General features: G+C 44.2%; 1 protein-coding gene across 1 annotated transcript; it reads left to right on the forward strand.

Annotated features, from left to right (window-relative positions):
- Positions 1-20,226, forward strand: LOC141740042 (protein ELYS-like). Its single transcript, XM_074578238.1, has 24 exons — positions 1-121; positions 841-1,094; positions 2,792-2,972; positions 3,767-3,974; positions 4,691-4,807; positions 5,774-5,858; positions 8,880-9,030; positions 9,681-9,813; positions 9,901-10,082; positions 10,464-10,525; positions 11,358-11,486; positions 13,231-13,321; positions 13,410-13,499; positions 13,662-13,802; positions 14,579-14,683; positions 15,454-15,547; positions 16,496-16,619; positions 16,741-16,797; positions 17,766-17,912; positions 18,004-18,191; positions 18,361-18,505; positions 18,601-18,732; positions 19,930-20,077; positions 20,165-20,226. Exons 1-24 carry the CDS (start codon positions 1-3, stop codon positions 20,224-20,226), a joined length of 3,147 nt encoding a protein of 1,048 aa, XP_074434339.1.
- Positions 20,227-24,219: the final 3,993 nt, after the last annotated feature.

Consider the following 24,219-nt stretch of genomic DNA (forward strand, 5'->3'; position numbering starts at 1 on the left):
ATGCGAGACCTAACAGCTGAGGTAACGAGCAGTCTGCTGCAGTTTCCAGAGGTGACTCTTCAGGCACTTGGGGAAGATGAGGGAACCCTCGGCTCGGTGCTGTGCGGGAGGTTTTCTGGAGGTGAGCATTTTCCTTTAAATTTGGTCTCGGTATAAAGCTGTTCTTGCCTGGAGGCTACCTGAAGCCTCAGGTCATGGTATCAGCTGTGTCAGGTTGGTGCTGTTAAGAGGCATCCTGTTTAGAGAGAGAGAACAAAAAGGGTGCTTCAGCGATGACAAATGCTAATATTAAAACGTGAGTATAGTTAAACTTTGAAGTGGACTTTCCAGGTGATGTGACAGTAGAGCTGGGTGCCTATCTGGAGGTCTAGGCTTCTGTTAAGACCAGGTAGAATCTATCTACCTGAGTGTAAATGCAGGGATTGAGCTCATACTTCCTTTGGGCTGGCAGTAGTTCAGTGAAACAAAATGCCTTCGATTCTTCCTCTACGCTCTAAGACTTGTATTCCCATATGCGTTTAGATCATTTCTAGCAAAACCAAGGCGAATATGGTATAAAGGCTGTCGATCAGGACCTTGTCATCTTTATCCCAAACAACCCAGATTCTTCGGTGCGGGAATGACAAGTACAAATGCAAAATAACAAGGTGGTTAATTTTAGGAGGGATTGCTTGGGGATTTCAACGGGTGATTTTGAATCATTGACTAGAATGAGGTAGGTCGGTCTTCCTCTGCTAGGTACGTTTATTGAAGGAAAGGGGCAGGCACTGTGATTTTTTTTCAGCTGTTTTCAGTCTTCCGTTGGACATTTGCTTCAGTCCTCTTTCTTTTCTCTCACAGGGAGAAACGGCCTGGCGTGGTTGGCACGTGGTCCTCACCTTGAGGTGGTGAACTGTGTGACAGGAGAGCGGCTCTCTGCGTACCGTTTCAGTGGAGTCAATGAACAGCCTCCCACTGTTCGTGTGGTGAAGGAGTTTTCCTGGGAGAAGAGAACTGGACTGCTGGTTGGGTTGGAAGACGCAGAGGGAAGTGTTCTCTGTCTGTACGACCTTGGACTCTCAAGAGTGGTTAAAGCAGTTGTTCTTCCCGGGAGGGTAGGTACTTTTTAATTGGAGAAACGAAGCTTTGATGTTGTTAGGTGCTGCGTAGGCCTGTTTTAGGACAAGCTCTGGAGCGTCTCTTTGTAGGAGGTATTTTTTCTATCGTGCGTTAACATCCTGTCACTTGAGAGTATCCAGTCAAGACGGTGTTGCTGTAAAATCTTGGGCTTAGTGTGCCATTATTGTTGGAGTTTGCTGAGAGTAAAACAAGTTTTCTGGTTTTATTGTAGAGCACAAATTCACCTGATTCTCTCCTTCCACAAAAAGGCCTTGAAAAGCACCTTTTTTTGACCCTAATTGCTTGATTTCCATCAGAAATACCGTCTTTAAAATGGCTCAGAATTCCATAGTTGTGCTGTAAATGACTTCGACACATTGCCTTGAATCTCAGCCTAGCAAGCAGGCTGAGGAGAACACATTTTTCTGTTGACTTAGGAGAGGAAAAAAGAGCCTCCAGTGAGTTATCTGACAGAGTGTTGGGAGGTCACCTTTCAGCCTGCAGTCCTTGAATCTCTGCTCTCTGACTAGTGTGTTTGTGTAGATGGGACACACTGGTGTAATGTTGCTGATGTTTTCTGTCTTCTGTAACCCAGAAACTCAAATGATGTGTGTCCCCTAGCCTCATTATCTCAATGTAAACAAGAATCGGTGGAAGTCAATAGAACATCAAGATTCATTTTTATCATCTTAGAATCTGCAACAACTAACTAACTAACTTCTTAGCCAGCTTTCCATCAGCTGCTTTGGTTTGACTTGCTAGAATACAGGTGGAGTTTTGTTTGTTTGTAATGCTACAGTGTGATGACTAGTAGTAAGCATTCGTATTGGGGTCACTGAGAGAGAGAAATACGTGCAGCTTTAGCGCAGGAGTCTTTGTGTGCTCGTGTCTCTGCTCTAGCAGTCAGTGTTGTCCTGGGATGTGCTGCAACGTGTGCTGAAAGGTCTGTCTTCGCCTTGTGAGACAGTTGCGTGCAGACTGCTGGGCACGTGAAAGGGCAGTGTGCGCTTCCTCCTTTAGGTGGAGTCACCTTTTTATCTGAGAAGCTGCTGCTTTAGGCTGGCTTTTAACATTTTTCTCAACATTCGTGAAAGCGCTGGTGTGCATTTAAAGCTTCTTTTCCTTTATGTGGTTGTTACTTTTCTTCTAAATGCGGACTAGTGTGAATTTTACTAAGCTGGTCTCTCCCTTCAACGCTTTCTAAATACGTTTCACTCCCATGGAAATGGTGTGTCTCCCATGCAACTTGGCCGCTGCCTCGTCTGACTCTCGAGCCCTGATTTATCCTAACGCCCGTTTGTCAAAGAAGGCATAGACCGTATCGCGGTGCTGGTGGGCTGTGAGCGGTGGGAGACCTCGATGTAGTTGTGTTTGTCTGTCTTAAGCCCCTTGAATACGATAAAGTTTCTTGCGTATAACTGATTTTCTGTGTTTTCCTCCAGTTAATTACTGCGAAGTAGGAAATGGAAATTGCTAAGCTGTACTAATAGAATGCCCCATTTAAGTTGAAGTTAAGTCACTTACCCGCAGGAAATCTAGTAAATGGAAGGCAGTAACAGGTTTTTGTACGGGGCTTTTTTGTCTTTGTCTCTTTTCTTGATCTAATTGCAAACAATGCTTTGATGCTCCTGTATTTACTTTTTCTATTGAGCTTGTCAAAGAGCTCAAGTAGTAACTTGTAGTTTTCCTGTAGGTAACCGCTATAGAACCCATAGCGAATCACGGAGGACCCAGCGTGAGCACTCAGCACCTCCATCAGAGTCTGCGATGGCTCTTTGGGGTGGCAGCAGTGGCTACAGATGCTGGCCATCTACTTCTGGTTGATCTTAGTTTGGATGATTGCTCCTGCACTCAGAATGATATCGAAGCATTGGGTAAGCCTGCAGTTTTTCCACATGAATTTAAACGCAAGAAAACTTCTGTCTTCTAACGAAACAGTATGCATCCCACTTTGAAGACCCTTGTGTCAGACATTTCTGACGACTGGTTACAGGTGGCAGTTTGACATCGTATAGTCCTGACCTGATTAAACCTGGGAGTGTCTGACTGCTCCTCGCAGTGTTGTAAATGCCCCCTCCCACCAAGATCCCTGTGCCACTATGATTCTTGCCAGAGAGGTGTAGGAATTTTGCCACGTGAGCCGGTGCGGCCGCCTGGTAGGAAGTTGTGTTGGAGGAGCCCTGTTTCCCGGGAATGCTCTTCTGCTTGTGTTAATTGACTTGGGGCAAATTTTGGGCTTGTTTTTTAAAATAAACCCCACTTACCAACACCCATGCATTTGGATGAATGAAATCTCGAATAGGTGTACTCAGCTTGCATACACCGTTTTGGCTATTACAACAGCAGCTTCAGCAACTGGTGCCACTTCAAACACGAGGTGCCACTTCAAATTGCATCACGAGGCCCAAACTCCTGCTTTTCAGAGTCCAGGAAGAATTTGGTTACGCTTTTACCTAGCTTTCAAACGTGAGTGAGAATACTTGTCTGATCCGAGAGTTCTTATGTTCTTTGAAGACATACATAATGGCAATGGCAAAAAAAAGTGTTGCATAAATGGCTATTGTGCCTGGCACGGTAGCATTAGATGATAGGGGTTGTCACGTCAGTGCCTAAAATGCAGCCTAAATGGCATAACGTATTCATTTATTGCTTGGTTTTGTGTGTGTAGATCTAGAAGTTGTCACTAAAAATCCTGCTGAAGTTGCACAAAGAAGAGAAACTGCGACCAGCGAAGGGAGGTGTCTCTGTTTTCAACTACAAAATGCTTCCGGAACAGCAGTATCAGCCCTGTGCTACATAAGCAGAAGCAACCAGCTCGTTGTGGGTTTCTCGGATGGCTACCTGTCGCTCTGGAATATGAAAACTTTGAAGAGAGAGTAAGTAGGCCTTTACACTTGGCCATGCCTGGAGGTGCGGGGCTCTCGATTTGTTGCTTAAGGAAGTATGTGGATGTAAAGAGAACTTTTTCAGGGACTGAAGTGAGTATGAGTATAATCTTGGCACGTTCAGAAATCCTCTTCTGACGTAACTTTTCAGTCATACCTGGATCAAGTGGTCCGCCTTCTCCCCAGTGGACTAGGATTGTTTTCCTTATTGTGCCTGTGGATTGAGGAATTGTGGGAAGCATGCTTCCTGGGGTTTTCAGAACCGGTTACTGCAACTGGGGCATCCATTGAAAGGCTGAAGTATGTCAGTGATGTGATTTTGGTGCCGATATTCTCTAAAGTGTCCAGGGTGAAACTAGTGAGACATGAAAACTCAATAGCTGACCTGTGCCTGAAAAATGTATTCTTTCCTGCATGTCAGCTTTGGCCGAAAGAGCAATCTCACCTGAAATATTTGGCTAACTTCTGGTCGGGATTCCCTTCAGCAGATCTGCACTGACTCCCCAGAAGCTGTTGGATGCATAAATAGACAGTGGAGGAATAATTAGGTGGCAAGAGTAGAGTGTGGAGGTACAAATAAGGTTCAGAAGTCAGGAAGAACAATGCTTGACGTAGTCCAAGAAACGAGAAACTACCTGTGTTTGGGCCACTAGGCTCCCCTTTTTTTTTCTTTTTCGTTTTGCTTTTTTTTTCCCCTAAACCTGTAGGCACCACTCTCAGCTTGAAGGAGGGAGGATTCCTGTCTATGCTGTCACTTTTCAAGAGCCGGAGAATGATCCTCGCAATTGTTGCTACTTGTGGGCTGTTCAGTCTACGCAGGAAAGGTGAATAAAAACTTTAACTATCAGCCACTGAATTAATTCTTTTTGTTTTTAAGGATATTTGTTCCCATACAGTTGAACATGTGTATTTGTTGTGTGTCTGCGATTCTTTCCGGTACGGAGGGTGTTAAACTTAGAATGCAATTTTTACAGGATTTACCAGACGTGAAGAGGGACCTACTAGTTCCTGCCTTCTGTCAGAAGGCAAAGCAACAGTGGCCATATTCTTCTGCTCGCATTCTCAAATGGTTTGCTTTTGTTCCTCGATGACCGCTTCATCATTTGTTTGATAGTCACACCGCGGTATTAAAATACCACTAGGAGCAGTTGAGGCTGCAGATCTAGAACACCAGACGTGCCCACACAACAGCCTGCCGCCCCTAAAGGCGGCGGTGACAGTATTGCCGATGGCCTTGTGCCAGCGTCAGCAGTCTGTGGAGCCTTGGTGAGCCAGTGCAGCTCCCCTGGCAGAAAACGATTCAGCAGAAAAGCCAATGGGTTCCTGCTGTTCTGCTGAATCAAATCGGACTTGGAAGGGTGCAGGGTGTGCAAGAGGGGGAGGGGAACTTTGGTGGTAAGGGAAGGGCAGAGAGATCTCTCTTTCTGCATCAGCAAGCGATTCCATCAGCTCAGCTGTTGGTAGAGTGGCAGTCTTTTAAAACTTGACTTCAAAGCAGTTTTGATGGAGAACTCTTCATTGTGAAGAACTATTTCCAACAATTCTTAGTCCATACAACATATTACAGCTTTCCAATTGTACGGTTGGCTTTTGCCCCTGAAGCTGTTAGTGTCAAAACGCCCTCCTTCATGTTTCAGTGGCTAAATGTGGCCGATGATCATGTTTTGGGAAGAGGTGGTGTTCTTTTCAGCGGGAGCATGCTATTAAGAAAACGTCTAGGTCTACTAACACGACAATGAGGACTATAAAGCAGCTTTGTAACCAAATTTCATAATTTATCCCTTTTTCAGTGAAGGGGATGTGGTGAGTTTACACCTGCTGCAGTTAGCGTTTGGTGACAGAAAACGCGTGGCCTCAGGACAAGTCATGTATGAGGTAAGAGGTGCATGCGTGGGAAAAGCAGACAATAGTAATTTTCTCTAAGGGAGTATCAGTTGAGTTACAGGGCTGAGATTTACCATCAAACTTCAGAGCTGGCTGAAAAAATAATAATGTTTTGCTGAGTCTTCTTGGGCACGGCCTTTGTCCATACCTTTTGGAAAGAAGGCGTACCATTTTATACTGCAGTGTCGTGTGTTCCAGCTAGATTCATCTGCAAAGAGCCCGTATAAATGAAATTCCTGAAGAGGACGTGGCTTTTGCAAATAAAATTATTCTGAAATACCAAATGAATGGCATGTAGGAAGAGAAGATTGGGCCTTGAATCGCTTGGTTTAACCAAGCTTCGGACTTGAATAAGCTTCTGTCTCTCTCCCTTTCTTAAAATACAGTCATACTCTAGTCTTTGCTGATCTTCAGTTTTATATTCTTGGTTTCCCTTAGAGCTTTGTCAGCCGGACTTCTCACATGAAATGCACCTACAGTGTCTCTTCAGTGTTGATCCTGACACTTAGTAGCTGTAAAGATAACTCGTTCTTCTTTTTGGCTGGGTGACCTATTCAATCTACTCTTAAAGCCAGGAAAATATGTAATTTGGTCAGAAGAGTGTACCTAAATGTTAGATCTGGCTCCAAGGAGGATGCGTTTAAAATACAGATGTGAGGTATCCTTGTATCTCAGATAGCTAACAGAGACAAGGCGCATCTGTTAGATGTGTAATTCCATTCAGTTGTACGCCTGGAAGTCTTCCAAAATCTTTTTGAGGGGACAGTAATCTTAGTTCAGAGCAAGTCTTTCCTCCTGATTTGGTACTTTCTCTTGCATATTCTCAATAGCTATGGAACGAAACAGGGGTGACTCTTGTATCGTGGTACTCTGGTTTTTGTAGGGACTGTGCCTTTTGATTTTTTTGGATTAATTTAGATTTTGAGTGTTTTGCTTATGTGTAGGAAAGGTGCTTCCTCATTTGGCACCGTTGCTTTTGCATAGATAGAGGTTAGGTGTTTGGAAAAGGTGGTGTTTCTTTAAAATGCATTATCTATCACGGTGACCAAGTAGAAGGATCTTCCAGTGATTCATGGCGTGCTGGATGCTATCTCTTTATCTTTGTTGATGTGCGGGACCTGTGCTCCACAGCGGATACTTTTAGTCTCAGAACACTTCCTTGTAGTCACAGATTGGTTAGTACTACATGACTGTCTGCCTGCATGGCTGTCTGAGTCAAGTTTCTTGTCCATCTTCAGGGGTAGAAAATTTAAGTGTCTCCCGTTTGCTAGGCCAAGTTTGAGTAAAGAAGGAGGAATCTACTGTTGATCCTTGTTCATTGGATAGAGTTCACAGGAGCTCAAAAGACTTTTTCAATACAGCAGTGCTTTTTGTTCCAGGAATTAGGTTTGAGGCTATGAAGCAGTGCCTCTTTGACTGTGTGTCATGGTAAAAGTCACAAATAGGACTTATGGAACATGTGGTACTGTGTTTTTCTATATGCGTGTCAAACTCTCGTCTCCATTGCCTTCAAGGCTGGTTTAAGTCTGCTTAAGTAATTAAACAGAAAGGTATGTTTAAGTAATGCTTCCAAAGACCTTTTTTGTACTGTTGCAGCAGTTGCTAAATCTGGTGCATCAAATCACGATCGTAGAGCGCATCTTTACCCTCGTTCTGCACAATGCTTGCGGATGGGCAGAGTATACACTCTCTACTTTGATATCAGAGTTTGACCAGTGCATCTCGTTTGAAAACTTGTTTTTGTGTTTTGCTAGTCAATGGAGTCGTTACTTAACATCTCCCATACAATGGAGTTCCTTAGAATGACTTTGCCCGGCGTGGAAAGTTTAAAATGCACTGCTTTGCTTCAGAAGCATTTTCTTTTTAGTTATGAAAGACTTTTTTTAATTATTTAATTTTTCTTTTTAGACAACCTTCATATTTATTTGTAACACTTCCTGGAATCATTAAGAGAAAGCTCGCCTCTTCTCAGATTAGGTGAATTAGATGTATCCTATGAGATCATACGGGAATGTGTGGTTTCATGCCAGTTCGTTTCAGAGCTCTGCAAGTTTAGGAAACTTGGGTAGAATGTGGCGTTATCAGTTTATGGGTTGTGTGGGTTGGGTTTCTTTTTCCCTCTTTTTTTTTTTTTTTTTTTAATTATAGAGCTGCTATTTGTCCCCAGTACACCCGTTCATGTGTTGTATGGTAGACAGTTTGAATGAATGCTGTATTTGGAAAGACAGTATTTCACTTCACGCTTACTTAAAAAATGGCGCTATCAGAGGTTCAACACAATCGTGCCGGGGTTTCTGTGTATCTCAAAATTAGTTTGTTTACTGTGTAGTAATTCGTGATGCTAAAAGCCTTGGCCACGTGCACCCCGTGTCCTTTCTGGTTTTCCCTTTTGCTGTTGGCTGTGCTTGGTGAAGGAGCTGAGGGATATTTCACCCGTTAGTCTCTGACAAGATGAGAGGAGGAGCTGTCATAGCTTACGTGGCTTGAAAGAAGATTGCTAATCAGTATGAAGTTCTCACAGTAACTAGAGAGGGGTGCACGGTCACTCTGGTGGTGTGCCCATAGAAAATACCTCTTGACAGCTTTAGCTGCTCGAATGCTGGGGCTTCTCTAACTTCATCAGTTCTGCAATCAAGACATGGAGCAAAGAGCTTTGCATGCATGTGTGTTGCACCATTTTAGATATCTCTTTGTAGCGATATATTTATTTTTATAAAGAACATTCTTGGATGTCGCAAGGAATTCTGCAAAACATGTTCAGATCTGAATAATGTTAGGGAAATTCTAAATTTTGAAAAAGTGCAAAGCCTTTACAGCCAAACTTACCCGTTACGATTTGACACTGCATTCTCTTGCATGTCAGGCGTAGTTTCTATTTACCATCAGAAATAGGCTCATGCGAAATACACAGTATAATAAGCCTATTCTGTTAGACTGTCTTTCATATTTAGCCATAATGTATGTTTTTATCTTAGAATGACCTTTGCTCTCTTCTCTGATTTTTTCCCCCAGGGTTTGGAATACCGTGGCAAAAAGTTCAGTTTAGATCTCACGGGTGGAGTCTTTCCCTTGAGAGGCCAGACGAGGAGTACGAAATTAATCAGCTGCCAGACTGTCGAAAAATTCCGCAGCGACGTTGACGGAGAGGATAGCGTAAATGAAGGTTTGTTCTGATGTCCGTGTTTGGTGATTTTAAAAGAAGTGCTTTTGGAACCTAAGCAACGAATGCTGTTCTGTCCCCACAGTCTGAAAGTCTTGCCTATCTGCATAGACTAGACTGTTGGGATTATTTACGAAGAAAAAATGGATGCTTAAGTTATGTGGGACTTCTTTAAGGGAAAAAGTGGGTTTTATTTTATGCTTGCTGACATGCTATCGCGATGTATGGTGGGGCCGTTTGTATGATGATGGTCAGTCGTTTTACTCCTCCAGCTGCCATCTTTGAACAAGAAGTTCAAACTCTCCATTGCTTAGGAATGTTACCAGAATTTTTTCCCTTCTTCAAACCGATGTCCGCATCTGCATCCAGATGGTAGCCCGTCACAAGTGCTGTTCCCCAGGGCACTGCACTGGGGCCACTTCTCTTTAGTATCTTGGCCAGTGATCTGGACGAGGGGACAAGAAAAAGGGGCAGTGTGACTGAAACCTATCACAGAGATGTTTGCTATTCCGTAATTACTGTAATCACTCTTAGGAAGTGTTGTGTTTCACGAGTGACAGAACAGAATGAAGCCAAAATAGAAAGTGGTGTTTTAAAACTATCGGATCTATCGTATTTTCTACAAGTCAGAAACAATGTCTTGTCTTTTACAGTCACGTCTCCTGACACCAGTGTCTCAGTCTTCAGTTGGCAAGTGAATACGTACGGTCAGGGAAAACCATCTACTTACCTGGGTGTATTTGACATTAATCGCTGGTATTCTGCTCAAATGCCAGATTCAGTAAGGTAGATTTTTCTTCAGTAGTTTTCCATATGCCTGCCAATAATTCATTTGAATGTCGGCATTTAGCTTACGCGCTTGTTTTCTTTAAGGCCGGAAGAATTCCCTCATGAGTGCCCCTATTTTGCACTGTGGTCGCTGGATACCGTAGTGAGCGTGACTTCTCCGAAGCTCCTTTTGGATATTCTGGTCCATGAGCGGAGTCTAAGTCGGGGAGTTCCTCCTTCTTATCCACCACCTGAGCGGTTTTTTCATCCAGGCAACTATAACTTTGGTAGGTATTTCACTGCTTTTGAGAGTGATAAGCTTAAAATGAGGTCAAATGCCATTCATTGGTTCTCTTGTTCAGTCATTGTTTGTCATTCAAAACCCAAACCAAACCAAAAAAACACCCAGTCCCCCACAAACCCAACTCTGATCGCGTTGTACTGACAAGGTATTTACTATTGTGAAACATATCTGACAGCCGGCTGAGTTTTGGTGCTTTTGTAATGTAGCCGGTGAAGTGGTGCTGGTTATAGCCTGAAATGCCTGTGAACTGAAGCTCAAAGCACTCAGTTATATGTTTCTAGATACCGGTGTGTAAAAAATGTAAACTGGTCATGCCATAACTGTGAGAGTACGGAAGGTTGTCAAACGTTCCCTGTTTCTGCAGATGGTACGTGCTTGCTGACCTCCGGAGTCGTTCACATGACTTGCACCGGCTTCCAGAAGGAGGTGATCTTTTACTGTATCTTTATTGCGAGTGGCAGGAGATGTAGCTTTTCTAAGTTTTCTGTTGCACTGCTTTCCGTGTTAGGGACCGTTTCATGCTCATCCTGCCCGTCCACACGCATAGTTGCAATTGTATCCTGTCGCCAGTTGTATGCAAATGGTAATGTTTTAGGTCCCCTCTTGGGACTGTACAACTGCCGTTGTCTCCTCTTGAAGCACCATCGGGGATTGAATGTCTAGAAAGGAACGCAACGTTGCTCCAGGAGCAAGAACAAAACCACTGTAGAAGGCGGGGAAAGGTGTTACTTCTTTATTGCCCCTCAGTCGAACTGCCTGCATAGTCTTGAGTTAGAGTTTTGATCCCCAACTCTCTTGAAAAAGGAGGGAATGGAGAAAATGAAAAACCACATAACTGTTTGAGGAGTGAAAATTTTGTTTTCTCCCAAACTCGGCCAAATTATAACTTCTGAGCCACGGCACAGATTGTGACAGATAATTTTGAGTGAAGTTTCAGCTCACTAAATGTTTCCAACATGAATCGGCTTCCATACGAATAGGCATAGAAAGGATCTTCCAAAGCATGAAGTTGCATGTTAGCTTAGCTTATATAGAATGTATTTTGTGTCAGTGTTGAGGGAAAGAGCAAGGCCTGTGTATAGACAGAGAAGGTAGAAAAGACTTAATTACGCAGATTGCTAACCTAAAGCATCTTAGTGGTTCAGGCTGTCTGATGGTGTCAGTGAACATTTAGATTCTTCCTTTTAGAGGTTATCCAGAAGCGTAGTGACGGAATAACAATGCTGTCTTAATCTGTGGTTTTCGATTGATGTTTCAGACCTTGAATTTTTTGAAGAAATCTGGCCCTTCAATATGGGAAGCCATTCAGGATAGCTACAATAGGTGTCTTGTAGCTGGCTTGCTGTCTCCAAGACCAGTTGATGTCCAGCCATCCAGTTTGAGTCAGGTGAGTGCCTATGAGGGAATCAAGGGGGAAATACATCCATCTGGTCTGACAGGGCTGGAGGGGCTACAAGACACGATACTCCAATTTGAAATACAGGTGTTGACCTGAGCTAGCAGAAGTAACCGTATCCTTAGATCCAAAGTAGTGACTTTGACTGGGAACAGCCCTAAGAGATCTGTCTTTAGAGACCCCTCTCTTAATTCGGTGCCACACACAGATGCGCACAAGGAAGCGTGCAGTCAGTGCTGGTCATGCCCAACATAACGCATGTGTCCCCCAGAGTAACCCCCATCCCTGTCAGTTTCTCAAAGCAGTGGTTCAGTGCAGTAGCCGACGATGGGGGCGTCTCACTGGGATGCGAGCTCTTGCAGACGTCGGCTTGCTGCACTGTCACTGTGCGTGATCATTTGCTTCCAAGGAAGTGGGCTGTGGTAAAGGATTACTGCTGTCAGCTCTCCCTGGCAATTTCTTCACGGCTTGCCCTCGTTTTCCCTTCATCGGTAGGCTTTTCTGCATCCTCTCCGGGCGGATCTTCACCTCTGTAGCCTCTGCCTTGTGCTGCAGTAGCCCAATTTGCTCCTCTGAGACTGCCCTCTTGCAGCTGCAACACCTTAATCACCTTTATCTCATGACACTCGCTACCTTCTATGTGCTTTATGCCACCACAGTGACTTCACTCCCCCTGCCATAGGTTTTCCATTTGCAATGCACCAACCTTTCCCTGGAGCAATCAGCAGGAAGGGGAGAGCAGCCTTCCCGCTGCCCTCCTCTTCCTGTCTCCTGCATTCGTCACCACATTTGTGGACGTGTGTTAGGACATGAACGCTTCTGCACAGTGTGGCAGCTCAAAGAAATTTCTTGGCAAGCTGGCCAATGGTCTGTTTCCTTGTCTGAAACCAGTTTTCAGAAAAAGATGGCAATATCACATGTGTGTTCTACATGTGTAGAAGTCGCTTTGAATGTCATGATTTTGCCTAGAGGGGAAAGATACTTTTGAATGTGTTTAAAAAAACCCAACCAACCAAACAAATCCCATCCCAAAAACCAAAGTAAAAACTTACGAAGGGTCCTTTCACCTGAGAGAAGTACGAGAACACCAGCTGAGATAAGCTACTACTTAGTATCGCGCGTCTGTGCATAGCTGTGATTTATCCTTGTAAGGATTACCACTACACTATAATACAGTATTTGAAGAGCCTACCATTTAAACCATTAGGATGTAAATGTTTTGCTTCTTTTCTGTCACGTTACAAAATTCCAACGTACTGTTTTGGGTGTCAGAACTGCTTCATGTCTTCATAGTCTAGAAAGCTGCTTGGCCGTAGCTTCACTGTTTCCATGCAAACGTTGCACAGTTGTGTTTGTCCTGTCCCCTTCCTGCGTTCCTGATGGCAAACTTATCTGCACAGATGTGTAACGCGTATTAGCAGAGGATGTTTCTGGACGTAGTAAGTTGGAACTCAGTACGTGAAGACTGTAATGCAGAGGCACGCGAAGAAAGATTAGAATTAGGCTGCAGTAAATTGAAATGTCAGAGGAAAAGTGTGTTAATGTGTTCCTCAGAGCAGTGAGCAGTCCAGCCTGTGGCTGGAATTAAGAGAAAGGATGTGGCATTCCTGGCCTGTGTCCTGATTGACTTTGTGATGTCTGAATGAGTATGCAGTTAGAAAGAAACATTTACTGTTGATGGTTCACATGGTGCAAGTAGGTAAGATTCTCATTTGAGTTTGTCTGTTACGTTTAGGAGGAGCAGCTGGAAGCAGTATTGTCAGCTGCTGTCCAGACAGGTTCTGTGGGACTTCTGACTGGATGCATTAAACATTGGATATCTGAAGGTAATACTTCGAACGTTGTTTTTTTACGTGGTACCTCTTTGAGTTGGAGCCTGTTGATTCATTTCTTTTTTGTTCTCTTTGTTTAAAGAGCAGCCAAGGTCTGCTGGTAATTTACGGTTTGTTCTTGAGTGGACATGGAACCAAGTGATCTCTACAAAGGAAGAATTTGACCAAATCTGTGAGTACTAGTGTAGTCATTCTGCAAACCTAAAGTCGTTCTTTCTGATTGAGCTTCCTCAGTAATACGCCGCTATAGGATATTGCACGCGGTCCTTGAAGTGCGCCTTGAAACTCTGGAATTGCTCTGTCGGCTAACGATTTAATATTTATTCTTGAAAAGGTGTTCCGCTGTTTGATGGCTCTTGCAACTTCATTGACCCCCAGACATTACGGTCTCTCCAGCGCTGCCAGTTGCTTTTGAGCAACCTTAGCACGGTCTTAAACTGTTTTCTCACAGAAGCACAAGAGCTTACTGAAAAAGGTTTGTAGTAGTGCTACAAAATCTTTGGTATGTTTTATTAAGATTTGGAATTGTGGCAACATGGGCTTTTGTTGTTTTTGAGGATTGGAAGACAGTCACATTTAGCTGGGAGAAGGGGCTTAAAGCTGAGCGCTTGGGACCACCACAAAACACGCATGGAGTTCAGGGCAACAGTTTATGGTGGAGCTCATGCAAGGGGGTGGGGGAGGCTACATTCAGAGAGAAGCTTTGTAGGCAACTGGGCTGAAATTACAGCAACCGAATGTGGTATTGCTGAAAATTATTCCTTTGAGTTCTTAGCTAGCAAGTTCTAGTTGCATGCAGACACCGTGTTGCAAATTGCTAAACAATACGAAGGAAGCGTAAACGAGTAACGTGCAAAGTAAGTTACTTGAGTTTCTACAGCTTTTTCTCTTAGAAATGGTTCTTGGCCTATTGAGAAAAGAAAAGAATATCCCTTTGCTATCAGAAGAATCTCTGCTACGTGAGAAACAGATGTCTTATTCTTGCGTGCATTTAGTAGTTCAGGCTTTGGGGTTTTTGTGTTTTTTTTTTATTTTAGCCTTTAGTGAGTTTAGTTCTTTATAGGGGTTGTTTTTTCTTTTGGTGGTGATAGTGGTTTTTTTCTTCAAATAAGAAAGCGATACAGCGTGAAAAACGCAAAGACAAAGATTTCTAATGTGCTATTTTTATACTTTTTGGTTTAGTAGGATGAAGGGAGTTTTGTGAAAATGAACAGAATTGCATAGCGCTAATCATCTCCTGCCTTTTTTCAGGTTTTGCAGACGTGACAAATAAGCAAGCGGTAACCGGCCTCATTTCTTTGTATGCACGAGTGGTCATCTGGTTCTGTCGATCCGGTCTCCTTCCAGAGGGTTTAGGTAAGCGTGACCTGTCATACGTTTGCAACAAGGCGACCATCCAGTGAGTGACTCCCACGAACGCGTGCTTAGCCATGTTTTTGTAACGGTTTCGTCAGGAAGAAGTCGTGCTGGTTCAGTGGCAGGGTGTGCTGAAGTTCTGTGGGTGAAGTTGAGATTTTGCTGGGTTGTCAAGTACACAGCATAGAATGAGGCAGGCAGTTTCTTTCCTGGGTGGATTTTAGGAATAGCAATGGACCCCTGACGTCAAGGCGCTGCTTGTGTCCACAGCTTGAACTACTTGAGATTTTAAACAAAGTACTATTAAACAACAAGTACCGGAATGCTTGTTTTTACAGTGAGAGCATTACCTGCATGTTTTGAACTTTCTATCAGTTGCTTGAGGAGAAAGTACACCTTGGAAATCCTTCTTTAGTTGGATGGATTAGAAATTCCATTGTCAGCCTTAATTGTCTCACAGATGCTCACGCGGCATGTTTAGAAACCATTCCCTTTGAGAACTGGGTGGGTTTTTTTATAGTGAACTTCAGCTTACCCTACATGTTGTGAATGCTGCGTGAACTGTAACCTTGAAACGGCACTTGGGGCAAGAAGGAATTGAGTCTTGTCTCTTAGAGTTCTTTTAGCAAAGGCAGAAAGAGGATTGGCTTCTTTCAGAGTTGGAGGCTTCTGATGCTTAGCTTGTACGATCTTCTGTCTCTTTAGGCAAAAATTTTCGTTTACAAGTGTGATATGACTGCTTTAACTTGCTTCTGCTTTGTTGCCTGTAGATGACGATACGCGTTTGTCAAGACCTTTCTACAATTATCCTCTGATTGAGAGCTACTATACTGGTCACCGACAGAAACTTGAGCGTTTATCAAGGTAAGAGCTAGAGGAAGACTCTAGAACACTTCCACGGCAAATTCAGAAGTGGAAGGGAATGGCTTTTATCTCAACAGTTGCATGGGCTATGCGTAATGCCGCTGCCAGCAATACTCTTGACTTCAGTGACACGCGTGTTCTGTTGAACAGAGAGGTTACTTTCCTGTGTTAAAACGTTGCTATCTACCTCTGCTTAGTACCACTGGTTGGTATCATCATTTTTCGGGAGTCTACTTTATTCATTGGCTAATGTGTATAATTTCTGACTACTGAAAAAGGCCATGCGATTAGGACAGGATCAGTCACCTCCAGTTCAGCAAAGCAGGGTGTTCACAGAACAATTGTTTTGGAAGCAGAAGAAAGCGTGTTTTTTAAAAAACAATCATCTCCGTCCTTGACTGGTAATAGAGGGTCATAACTGTATTGGCCTAAGTCCCCTTCTCACAAGTACGTGGTGTGATTTTGTGAGATGGTTGGAGTTACATGGAGTTGGCACGCCTCGCACTCTCCTGGCTGTCGGATAGAAGTCACTTGCGAACGTCAGCTCTCTTTCCTGGACTAGCTGCCTAGCACATAGGCGGCATGCCTTGGATTAGCCGATAATAGGTTTTTCTTTGGAAATTGTTCTGAAAACTGAATAAAGACCTGACCAAGCTTCGGCGATGGCACTGTGACCAAGAGGCTGCAAGGTGAGTTAAGGTGGAAGCTGCAGGGTAGGAGGTATTGACTTCAAAGTTCATCTTCCTTGGCTTACTTCTCAAGTAACTTACATACAGGCTCGTGTGTTCCTTCGAAGCACAGAGCCTCTAGTGTCCTTTTTCTGCTTTGTGCCATCGGGAGATGAAAGGGCAGGGCTGCAGTCAGCAGAAGACTGGAGGAAAGCCGTTACACCGGGAGGCTGGAATTAGTGTTTTACTCTGTCCAAATCCTTGCTACCTTTTGTTCCAGAGGAAAATGGGACTCGGACTGCTTGATGGTTGATGGAATGGTTTCCCAGTTAGGAGACCAAGTGGAGAAGCTGTGGCGGAGAGATGCAGGAGGAACTGGGAAATACCCGCCTGCCAGTTTGCATGTGAGTGTCCTGTTCACTGAGAACAACAACAAACGGCCGCCCTCCCCGCCAAACCCCACCCAAAAGCCAATGATTTAGGGAAGACAGGCGTTTTTTCAGAACTGTTAATTTTTCATTTCAGGCACTGCTGGATCTCTATTTGCTAGAAAGCATTGAAGAAAACTGCAAACACGCAATTGTATCCTTTCTAGTTATTTTTATTACACCTTCAGGGGATGCACATAAATGTTCTTCAGTGTTGGTCGCCGACCTGTTTCATGACATTTTTTCATTTATGCTTCAAAGACGATGCAAGTGAAAACATTTAGTTTAGCGTTAAGTTGTAGACAGAAGCGCTGTTTTATTTCTTTGTACTGTGGATTTTTGATGACTTTTTTCTTAAACGTTTTGTTGCAAAAGTCTTCTCCGATAGGGAGAAAACAGTTTTAGTAATAAGGGTTGAAGATATAAAATGTCCTTAGTTTTTCTCCAAATTTAAACAGCGTTTAAAATTGTCTAAAACACCCATGATGGGTTATAAAACAATTTCTGTTTCAGAGCAAAAGGATTTCTAAGAGTGGTTTACCAGTACCGGATTTTTGCTGAAATCACGGGTTTTCCAGCGCAGCTCACGGTGCTTGCTTTGGTTCCGTTGAAAGTGCAGGCACACGGAATAAGCAACAGGGAGAAGAGAAAAGTCATGGGGCAGAAACTTAATGTTTAAGCTGCTGAAATACAGAGCCTTGCTTTTGCTGTTTGTTGCCTAACCCGCGAGGGGAGCCTAGAGAGCAAGGGGCTTAGAAACGCTTATAGCCCAGAGCTGTCTTGTTAGATGATGTCCCTAAAAACGGACGTCAGAAAGAGAAAATGACGCTACCAATGAGTGACCCGCATACTGGTTTAAATCCAGTTTTAAGCATTCGGAGCTGAGCTGTACTGTAAGGATGCCACAATTTACACTGTTTTATAGACGCTGGACATGAGGGAAAAAACCAACTGTGGAATTTACTTCCTGTAATAATTGAGCGTTGGATGCTCCAATGTTTTGAATGTATTTTCTGCTTCCTACCACTTTTATATTCTTACTTCATTATGGTTTTCTAAAGGTAATGTGATAAACTTTTGGTCTTACAAACTGATTAGCCTTAATGAGATACCTGATGTCAGACAATTTACTTGCTGCTGGATATCAAGCGTTCCTTTCCGAGTGAGACAGAAACTTCAATCGACTCCTTCGCAACTGCCTTTGGCATCCCCTGGGGACTTGTTAAGCTTGTTGAAGGTTTTTGGCTTCTAGATCACAATGATTACGAAGTAAGTATGGTAGAGTTGAGTTAGACATACATTGCAGTACAAAGCTATAATCTAGAAAATGATTTTAAAACCCGATCTCTAACTTGTACAGAATTCACTGGCCCTGCTCTTTCATCCCGCTACAATCAAAACCGCGTCATGGCAGCACAAGAGAATTATTCAGTCCCTCCTGTGCCAAGGGGAGCATGGGCAAGCCCTCAGATACATCCAGCTGATGAGGCCACCCACGGCAAGCAGCGGGGAAGTGCAGCTTCTCCTCACTGTGTTGCTCTCCAATAGGTAAAGAAATATACCCCACCATTTTGTCATGCAAATCTTGTGAAAATGGAGAACAAAGAATAGAAATCATCATCCCCTAAGTTTCCTTTAAACTTTGAGTACAAGACTCTTGGGGCATCTCTTTGGTTATGCTATTAACATCCCTTTACGTCTGAAAAATTAATTACAGGTGCATGGTGGAGGCTTGGGGTCTGTTGCACCAACATGCCGCTCAGGCAAACTTAGAAGACCTCTTAAAACGCATGTACGAAATGTGCCGGGAGATGGGCCTGATGGAAGACTTGCTGAAGCTGCCTTTCACAGACACCGAACAAGTAAGTGGGAGCAAGGAAAAATGTTCATCGTCTCTTTGAAAAGAGAAAAGGCAGAGCCATAACAGATTTTTGGAATGATTTTTTTTTTCTCATAGGAGTGTTTGGAGAAGTTTTTAAGGACCAGTGCTGGTGTTCAGAATCAAGAATTCCTTTTAGTCTACCATCTGCAGCGTGCCAACTACATTGCAGCACTAGAGCTGAATCAGTCCATGAACGTCAATCTTATGGTAAGCGTGAAAGTTCTGTTCTGTCAAGCGTGCAAGTTTCTGCTGGGTGTTACTAACTGGTTTTGATAGTACTCAATAAGAATCCTGCTTTGTTTTTTTCATACCAGTCTTTGAAACACTCGGAACAAGTTTCTACACCTTTGGTTACAGCTGAAGCTAAATGTTGACCAATATACGTCACTACTCCAAAGCTACTCTATGAAGCTATAATTAAATGTTACACACCACTGTTGACCCCACTGAGAACAGTTTGTTTGCATCTGAGGAATAAACATGTATCTTTCCCATCAGCCAGTCTTACCATTCCGTTATTGAGATACGTATGTTATGCGTGGCTTAGATTACTGGAAGTTGTTTGTGTCACTCCTTCCTGTGGGATGACGAGTAGGTTGTATGTCATCGCTTGTGTCTTGCACGCAACTGTATTTTTCTAGCTGAGAGCAGGCTAGATGCCAGTCCACAGGTTAAATTTCTGTGGGTTTTCTTTGTTTTTTTAATTTCTGCGAGTTATAGTGTGCTCTCCAATTCCACAACTTTCATTTCACGGCTTTTATGACAAAAATTCTTGTCTAACCTCTATTTCTCAAAATAGCCAGATTACATTTTGTGTTACATGAACTTGTGTTCTGGATTTGTGACGCGTTTGCTGTTTTCTGGAATCATAGTTTTCCAGTGACTCAAACTTCTAAGGTGGTTTTGGAAGTCGTAGGTCCTGCATTTGAAAACTGTCATGCGGCCAGGTGGTGTGCGTAGGTCGCTTTTTCTTGCTTGTTTTAATCTTCACATCATGTTGTCCAGGGTAATTTCCAGTTGTCCCGTATATTCAGGGCAGTGGCGTTTCAGGAAGAACAAGGGAAAGCCTGCTATGTAGTAAGTCGTTTGCAAATTGCAGGTGATATCAGAAAATTGCAGGTGATAACAGGTGTATCAGAAGAAGGTTCTGCAGAGTGCCAGCATTGTTTTAACTTCAAGTTGTAGGCTCTGTTGCTATTCCAGTCTTCCTTCCACTTTGCTAAAAGTACCAGGTGAAATCGGTGTGTGCGGATGGGTAGAACTTGCCGCTGTTCTGTGCAGTGGAGGTGTTTTCCCACACCCGTAGAGGAAATCTGCTCACTAATGCGAAATAGCATGGAGAGGTCTGTGCAATGAACTTCTTGTAATTAGTTAAGCTTTTGCTTTCCGCTTTTCCTTCATCAGAACGACGGCGATCATCGCTTGACCGACAGAGCAGTTGCCAGAAATTCTCTATTAGCCCAATATGACAAGATCCTTCCACGAATTGAAAGGCAGCTGGCCGTAGAGAGAGCCAAGCTTTACCATTTGCCTGCACTGGCCTCAAGAGAAGGTAACTTTTAGCGGGGGGAAATAGAGGGGAGAATTCCCTGTCACTTGGATGACACCAGGCTGAAATTTTTCCCCTCTTGCTTTCCAGTCTCAAGACCAAAGCCATTAACTCCAGTAAGAAAACAAGCGAAAGCAGGAAATGTGCGTTGAAGACCAAATTTTCTGGCAAAAATATTGTCCAGAATTAAAGAATCCTGGGCAGGAATGAAGGAGAAAACCAGTTTCTCACAAGGTGGATTTTAAAGATGCTGTCGTTTTTATAGCTGCTAAACGTGCTGTTTCTTCAGCAGGATGTTTCTAAAATTGAGGATGTTTCTAAAATGGGACCTGTTGAGATCCAAACAGGAGAGCAAGCAGTTGGGTTTCAACAGCACCCGCCAGTCCCTCACTAGAGACAGGAACAAGAAGAGACCTTAGATGCATTCACTTATTCAGCTCGTCTCGGCTTTGGGATTTAGGACAACACTGTAGAGAAGACGGTGCTGGACTTGGGAATACGCAAATCCCTCATGGGAGTCAATGGAAAATTTGGGATGGGAAGAAGGCAGCAGGTCACAAAGCTTCCGCAGTCATTCCCGTAGCAGCGCAGTGAAGGTGTTTCTGCTTGCGTTATAACTGGTGGGTACTGATGTAGATGTAAGCGCCTGGTTTTGGCTTGTGGGCCCTCACTGAATTTAGGACAAACTGCTTACTGCTTTCTTGTTCGTAGATTTGTAAGCATAAAAGGAAAGTTTACGCAGACTAGTATTTCTTGACTTTAGTTTTGAAGCATGGCGTGTTGCTAATAATATATCGCTTTCGCAAGTTTTGACGAGGCGGGAGGCAAGAAAATAAGCTGATTCTATGGAGACTGCTGTTGAGGGGCTGCTTCCTTCTGCCATTGTTGGCTAGCACTGCAACTTAGAGGGCTGGGCAAAGGTCTTTACACGTGGATTCAATTATCCCGACCATCCGAGTCCCTGGAAATAAGTAACGGTTACTGCTTTTGTTCTCCCCATAAAACCCCGAGTATCTTCACGTGGATCTAGAAGGAACGAATACTTGCTCAGCACAGGGAACGGGAAAAGACGAGGTGGAGCTATTTAGAATATACTGTGTTGTCTCAGGCAGTCCAAGCGATTCCTTGAAGTGCAGGGTTGAGCTGTCGGATGTGAGGGCTGGCCAGTTTGACAAAGTGTTGCCGACTGGAACTTTCAGCTTTTCTCTCATCGTTGCCTTTTACCCTGTTAGATGCAGAGTGGGTCGCCGTGTGGGCATTTGTCGTCAGTGCAGGAAGTACTGCAATGGGATGATTTCTGCCAGTTGTGGCTACAGCTCGCATTGTAAAACTGCTCACTTTGTCCAGGAGTGGTGGCAAATCGTAGTCAGGAACAGAAACACCAGAAACGGGGCACGCGATGGCCTACACTGAACACTCTCTTCTCTGTCCCTTAGACACAGAGGCTGTCATCGGTAGCAGAGAGTACACTGTATGTTTCTGACTTTACACCCAGCAGTGATCTGAAAGGAAAAGCGGCATTTCACTGTCCTCAGTTTCATCTGTGTGAGTGTGAAGTCAGTCTGTTTGGTAACGACTATTGCATTAACAGGCTTTTTTTTAACTGTAGGTGGTGGAAGATAGTGCGCTTAAGTCACCAACCTCAGAAGCAGCACCGGCAACACCAGGATAAAGTGAAGGACATCCATCGGGCGATCGTCCATACAGCTAGGATTCTCCAGAGTCATAGTTAGCATGTTGTTTGACTGTCAATAAACATTGTTGAATGTGATGCAGCTGAAGGAGACGGAGAGCTTTTTACATCTCAGAGTAATTTTCAGAGACAAGCGTTGTAATAAGGAATGCCCCCCAGCCCTCCTCCTCTCGCTTAGCTTTTGTAGCTGAGCAGACGGCAGAGGGTATGGAACATCCCTTTGGTCAGTTTGGGTCAGCTGTCCTGGCTACGTGCCCTCCCAGGATCTTGTCTTTTTTCCTCCTGAGTCCTTTCTCAGACCCAGCCTTCGCACCGCACCCCTAGCAGCTCCCTCTGCATCTCCGGGATGATCAGTTCGCCCTCCTCTACGAGCAAAGGAACCCAGAATATCTTCCAGGAAGGAGAACTCAAACCCCACGTGGACTGATGGCGTAAGGTGGGCTGTAGTTAGTGATTTTTCCAGTTAAAGGCTTTACAGACCGTGATTACACTTGCAGTTTCATAGAGTTTGCTCAAACTGCTTACGTTGAGAACTGGAACTGCAAATCAGAATGGCAGACTTGCATTTGGTCTTAAACGGCTATGTTAGGCCTTCTGTAACGTCACCTGCCTGCCTGCAGGAACACTCGGAATTAGGAGAATTTGAGATTTGAGGTTTGTGCGGTGACGTCATCCTGGGAGCTTCGTCCAGTTTTGTATGGACTGTATCTATTTCATTATTTCCCTTTTGATTTTATTATTAGGATTTCATGAAAGCAGTTTAGTTTCTCCTAAGCTCGTAAATCTCTCTCTACCTCTCCTCCTCCTCTCCGTGTACGAGAGGTTGGGGGGGAGCATCTGTCGCCGGCCATTGGCCAATTCGGCCAAAACCACGACAGATTTATTGGCGCCCGACGTGGGGCACGAACGCAGCTCTGATAGATTGCCTGAATAGTTTGAATTCCAGCTTGTTCAGGGAGAACAGAGAGTTCACAGCATGTCGGTCTTACGTGAAATCTGGTATCGTGCCTTTAGAGAGCTTTGTATGAAGTTAATGGACGCAGTGGGGTTTAAGCGGTCAAATATATTGCATGGCCTGTTTCTCGTTTGTGTTTGGACGCGGTGGTCTAAGCGTGCCACGTTGGCATGGGTTTGCCTTCAGAGGTATAAAATAATTGCTTGGATAACGGTTCTGCCTGCCTATCTTGGGCATCTCGTGATGGAGGCTTTTCCTAATTACACTTTCGGGATGGGTTCTTTTCCTAATTACGCTCTTGGTCGTACCTGGGGAAAGTTGACTTTGCCCTTCGGTGATGATGCCAAAGCGACAGTAACAGAATCGGGATGAGAAACCTTCGGGCCGTTTCGAGAGTGAAGGTTACTTTCATTCGTACGTGATCCTGTTGTCGGTTTTCCCGAGTGTGTTGCAGGGCTGGTTTATTGTTAAATATCGGTGCAGGAGTGAGTATGATGTGACATGTGATGTTGCTACTCAGACCCCGGGGCCAAAGCCAAAGACAGCAGAAACTCGGGCAGCCCTGCCACCGAAAGCTGCAGTAGGAATTCAGACAACCCCCCCACGGAAAGCTACAGCAGAAACTCAAACAACTCAGGTGACTGCCCAAGCCGCAACACAGGCACAAACAACGCCACCGGCCCCGACACCAGCCCGAGCGGCATCGGCTGCCCCCCACCGGCCCCGGCATCGGCCAGGCCCACGGCGGCTGCGCCGCCCAGAGGCCCCGGCGAAAGCCACGCCTCCGCCCATACAGGCCAAAGCCACGGCCCGGCCGTAGGGACACCGCCGCCAGCGGCATGGGCTGCCCCCACACGGGCCCCGGCAAACGCCACGGCTCCAGCCCGGAGGCGGTGGAGAAAATGACTAAGACAATAGCTGAGCAAAATGAGAAAAGTGCTAAACTTCTTCATGAAATGCTTGAAAAAGTGTCTGAGAAGGGGAAAGAATCCCACTCTTCTAAAAGATTCGTAGCACTATTAATGCATCACTCAAATGGAGACCATTTCTGTTTTCAGAACAGAAACGTGGCTGACACAAAATCGATCTCTCGCTTTCTACGTTAGAGATTGAAACCCCGCTTCTTTTGCAAGAGTTCTCTGCATATTTGGAAAAATTTAACTAAATAGAGATAAATGCAGCTATAAAACTATAAGCACCTGTTTTATATAAACGCCGTGTTCTTTACATAAAGCGAGGCAGTATTATAAAACAAGTAGTTTTGTTTCCTGTAATCTGCGATTACTGTTGGTCCTGTGCACCAGATGTTGCATTCCTAAATAAGATGAAACCCCCACAGGGTCCTCTTTGTCTCGGGTGAATTAACTGTATACTCCAGCACCTTTGAAGAGGTATTTTTTCTTAAAGCAAGTACTATCAAATGAAAGATGGAAGAATACAAATAGAAAACATGCACATGCGAAAATGTTGACTGTAAATGCTGACAGTCTTCAAACA

The sequence above is a fragment of the Larus michahellis genome, chromosome 3 (genome assembly GCF_964199755.1).
Source record: "Larus michahellis chromosome 3, bLarMic1.1, whole genome shotgun sequence".
NCBI lineage: Eukaryota > Metazoa > Chordata > Aves > Charadriiformes > Laridae > Larus > Larus michahellis.

Excerpts from the sequence above, each read along its gene's own strand:
- LOC141740042 (XM_074578238.1), top strand. The coding sequence starts at position 1 with ATGCGAGACCTAACAGCTGAGGTAACGAGCAGTCTGCTGCAGTTTCCA. Across the intron at positions 10,526-11,357 it reads GCACCGGCTTCCAGAAGGAG|ACCTTGAATTTTTTGAAGAA; the intron begins GTGATCTTTTAC and ends TTGATGTTTCAG. Across the intron at positions 16,620-16,740 it reads ACCCGCCTGCCAGTTTGCAT|GCACTGCTGGATCTCTATTT; the intron begins GTGAGTGTCCTG and ends TTTTCATTTCAG.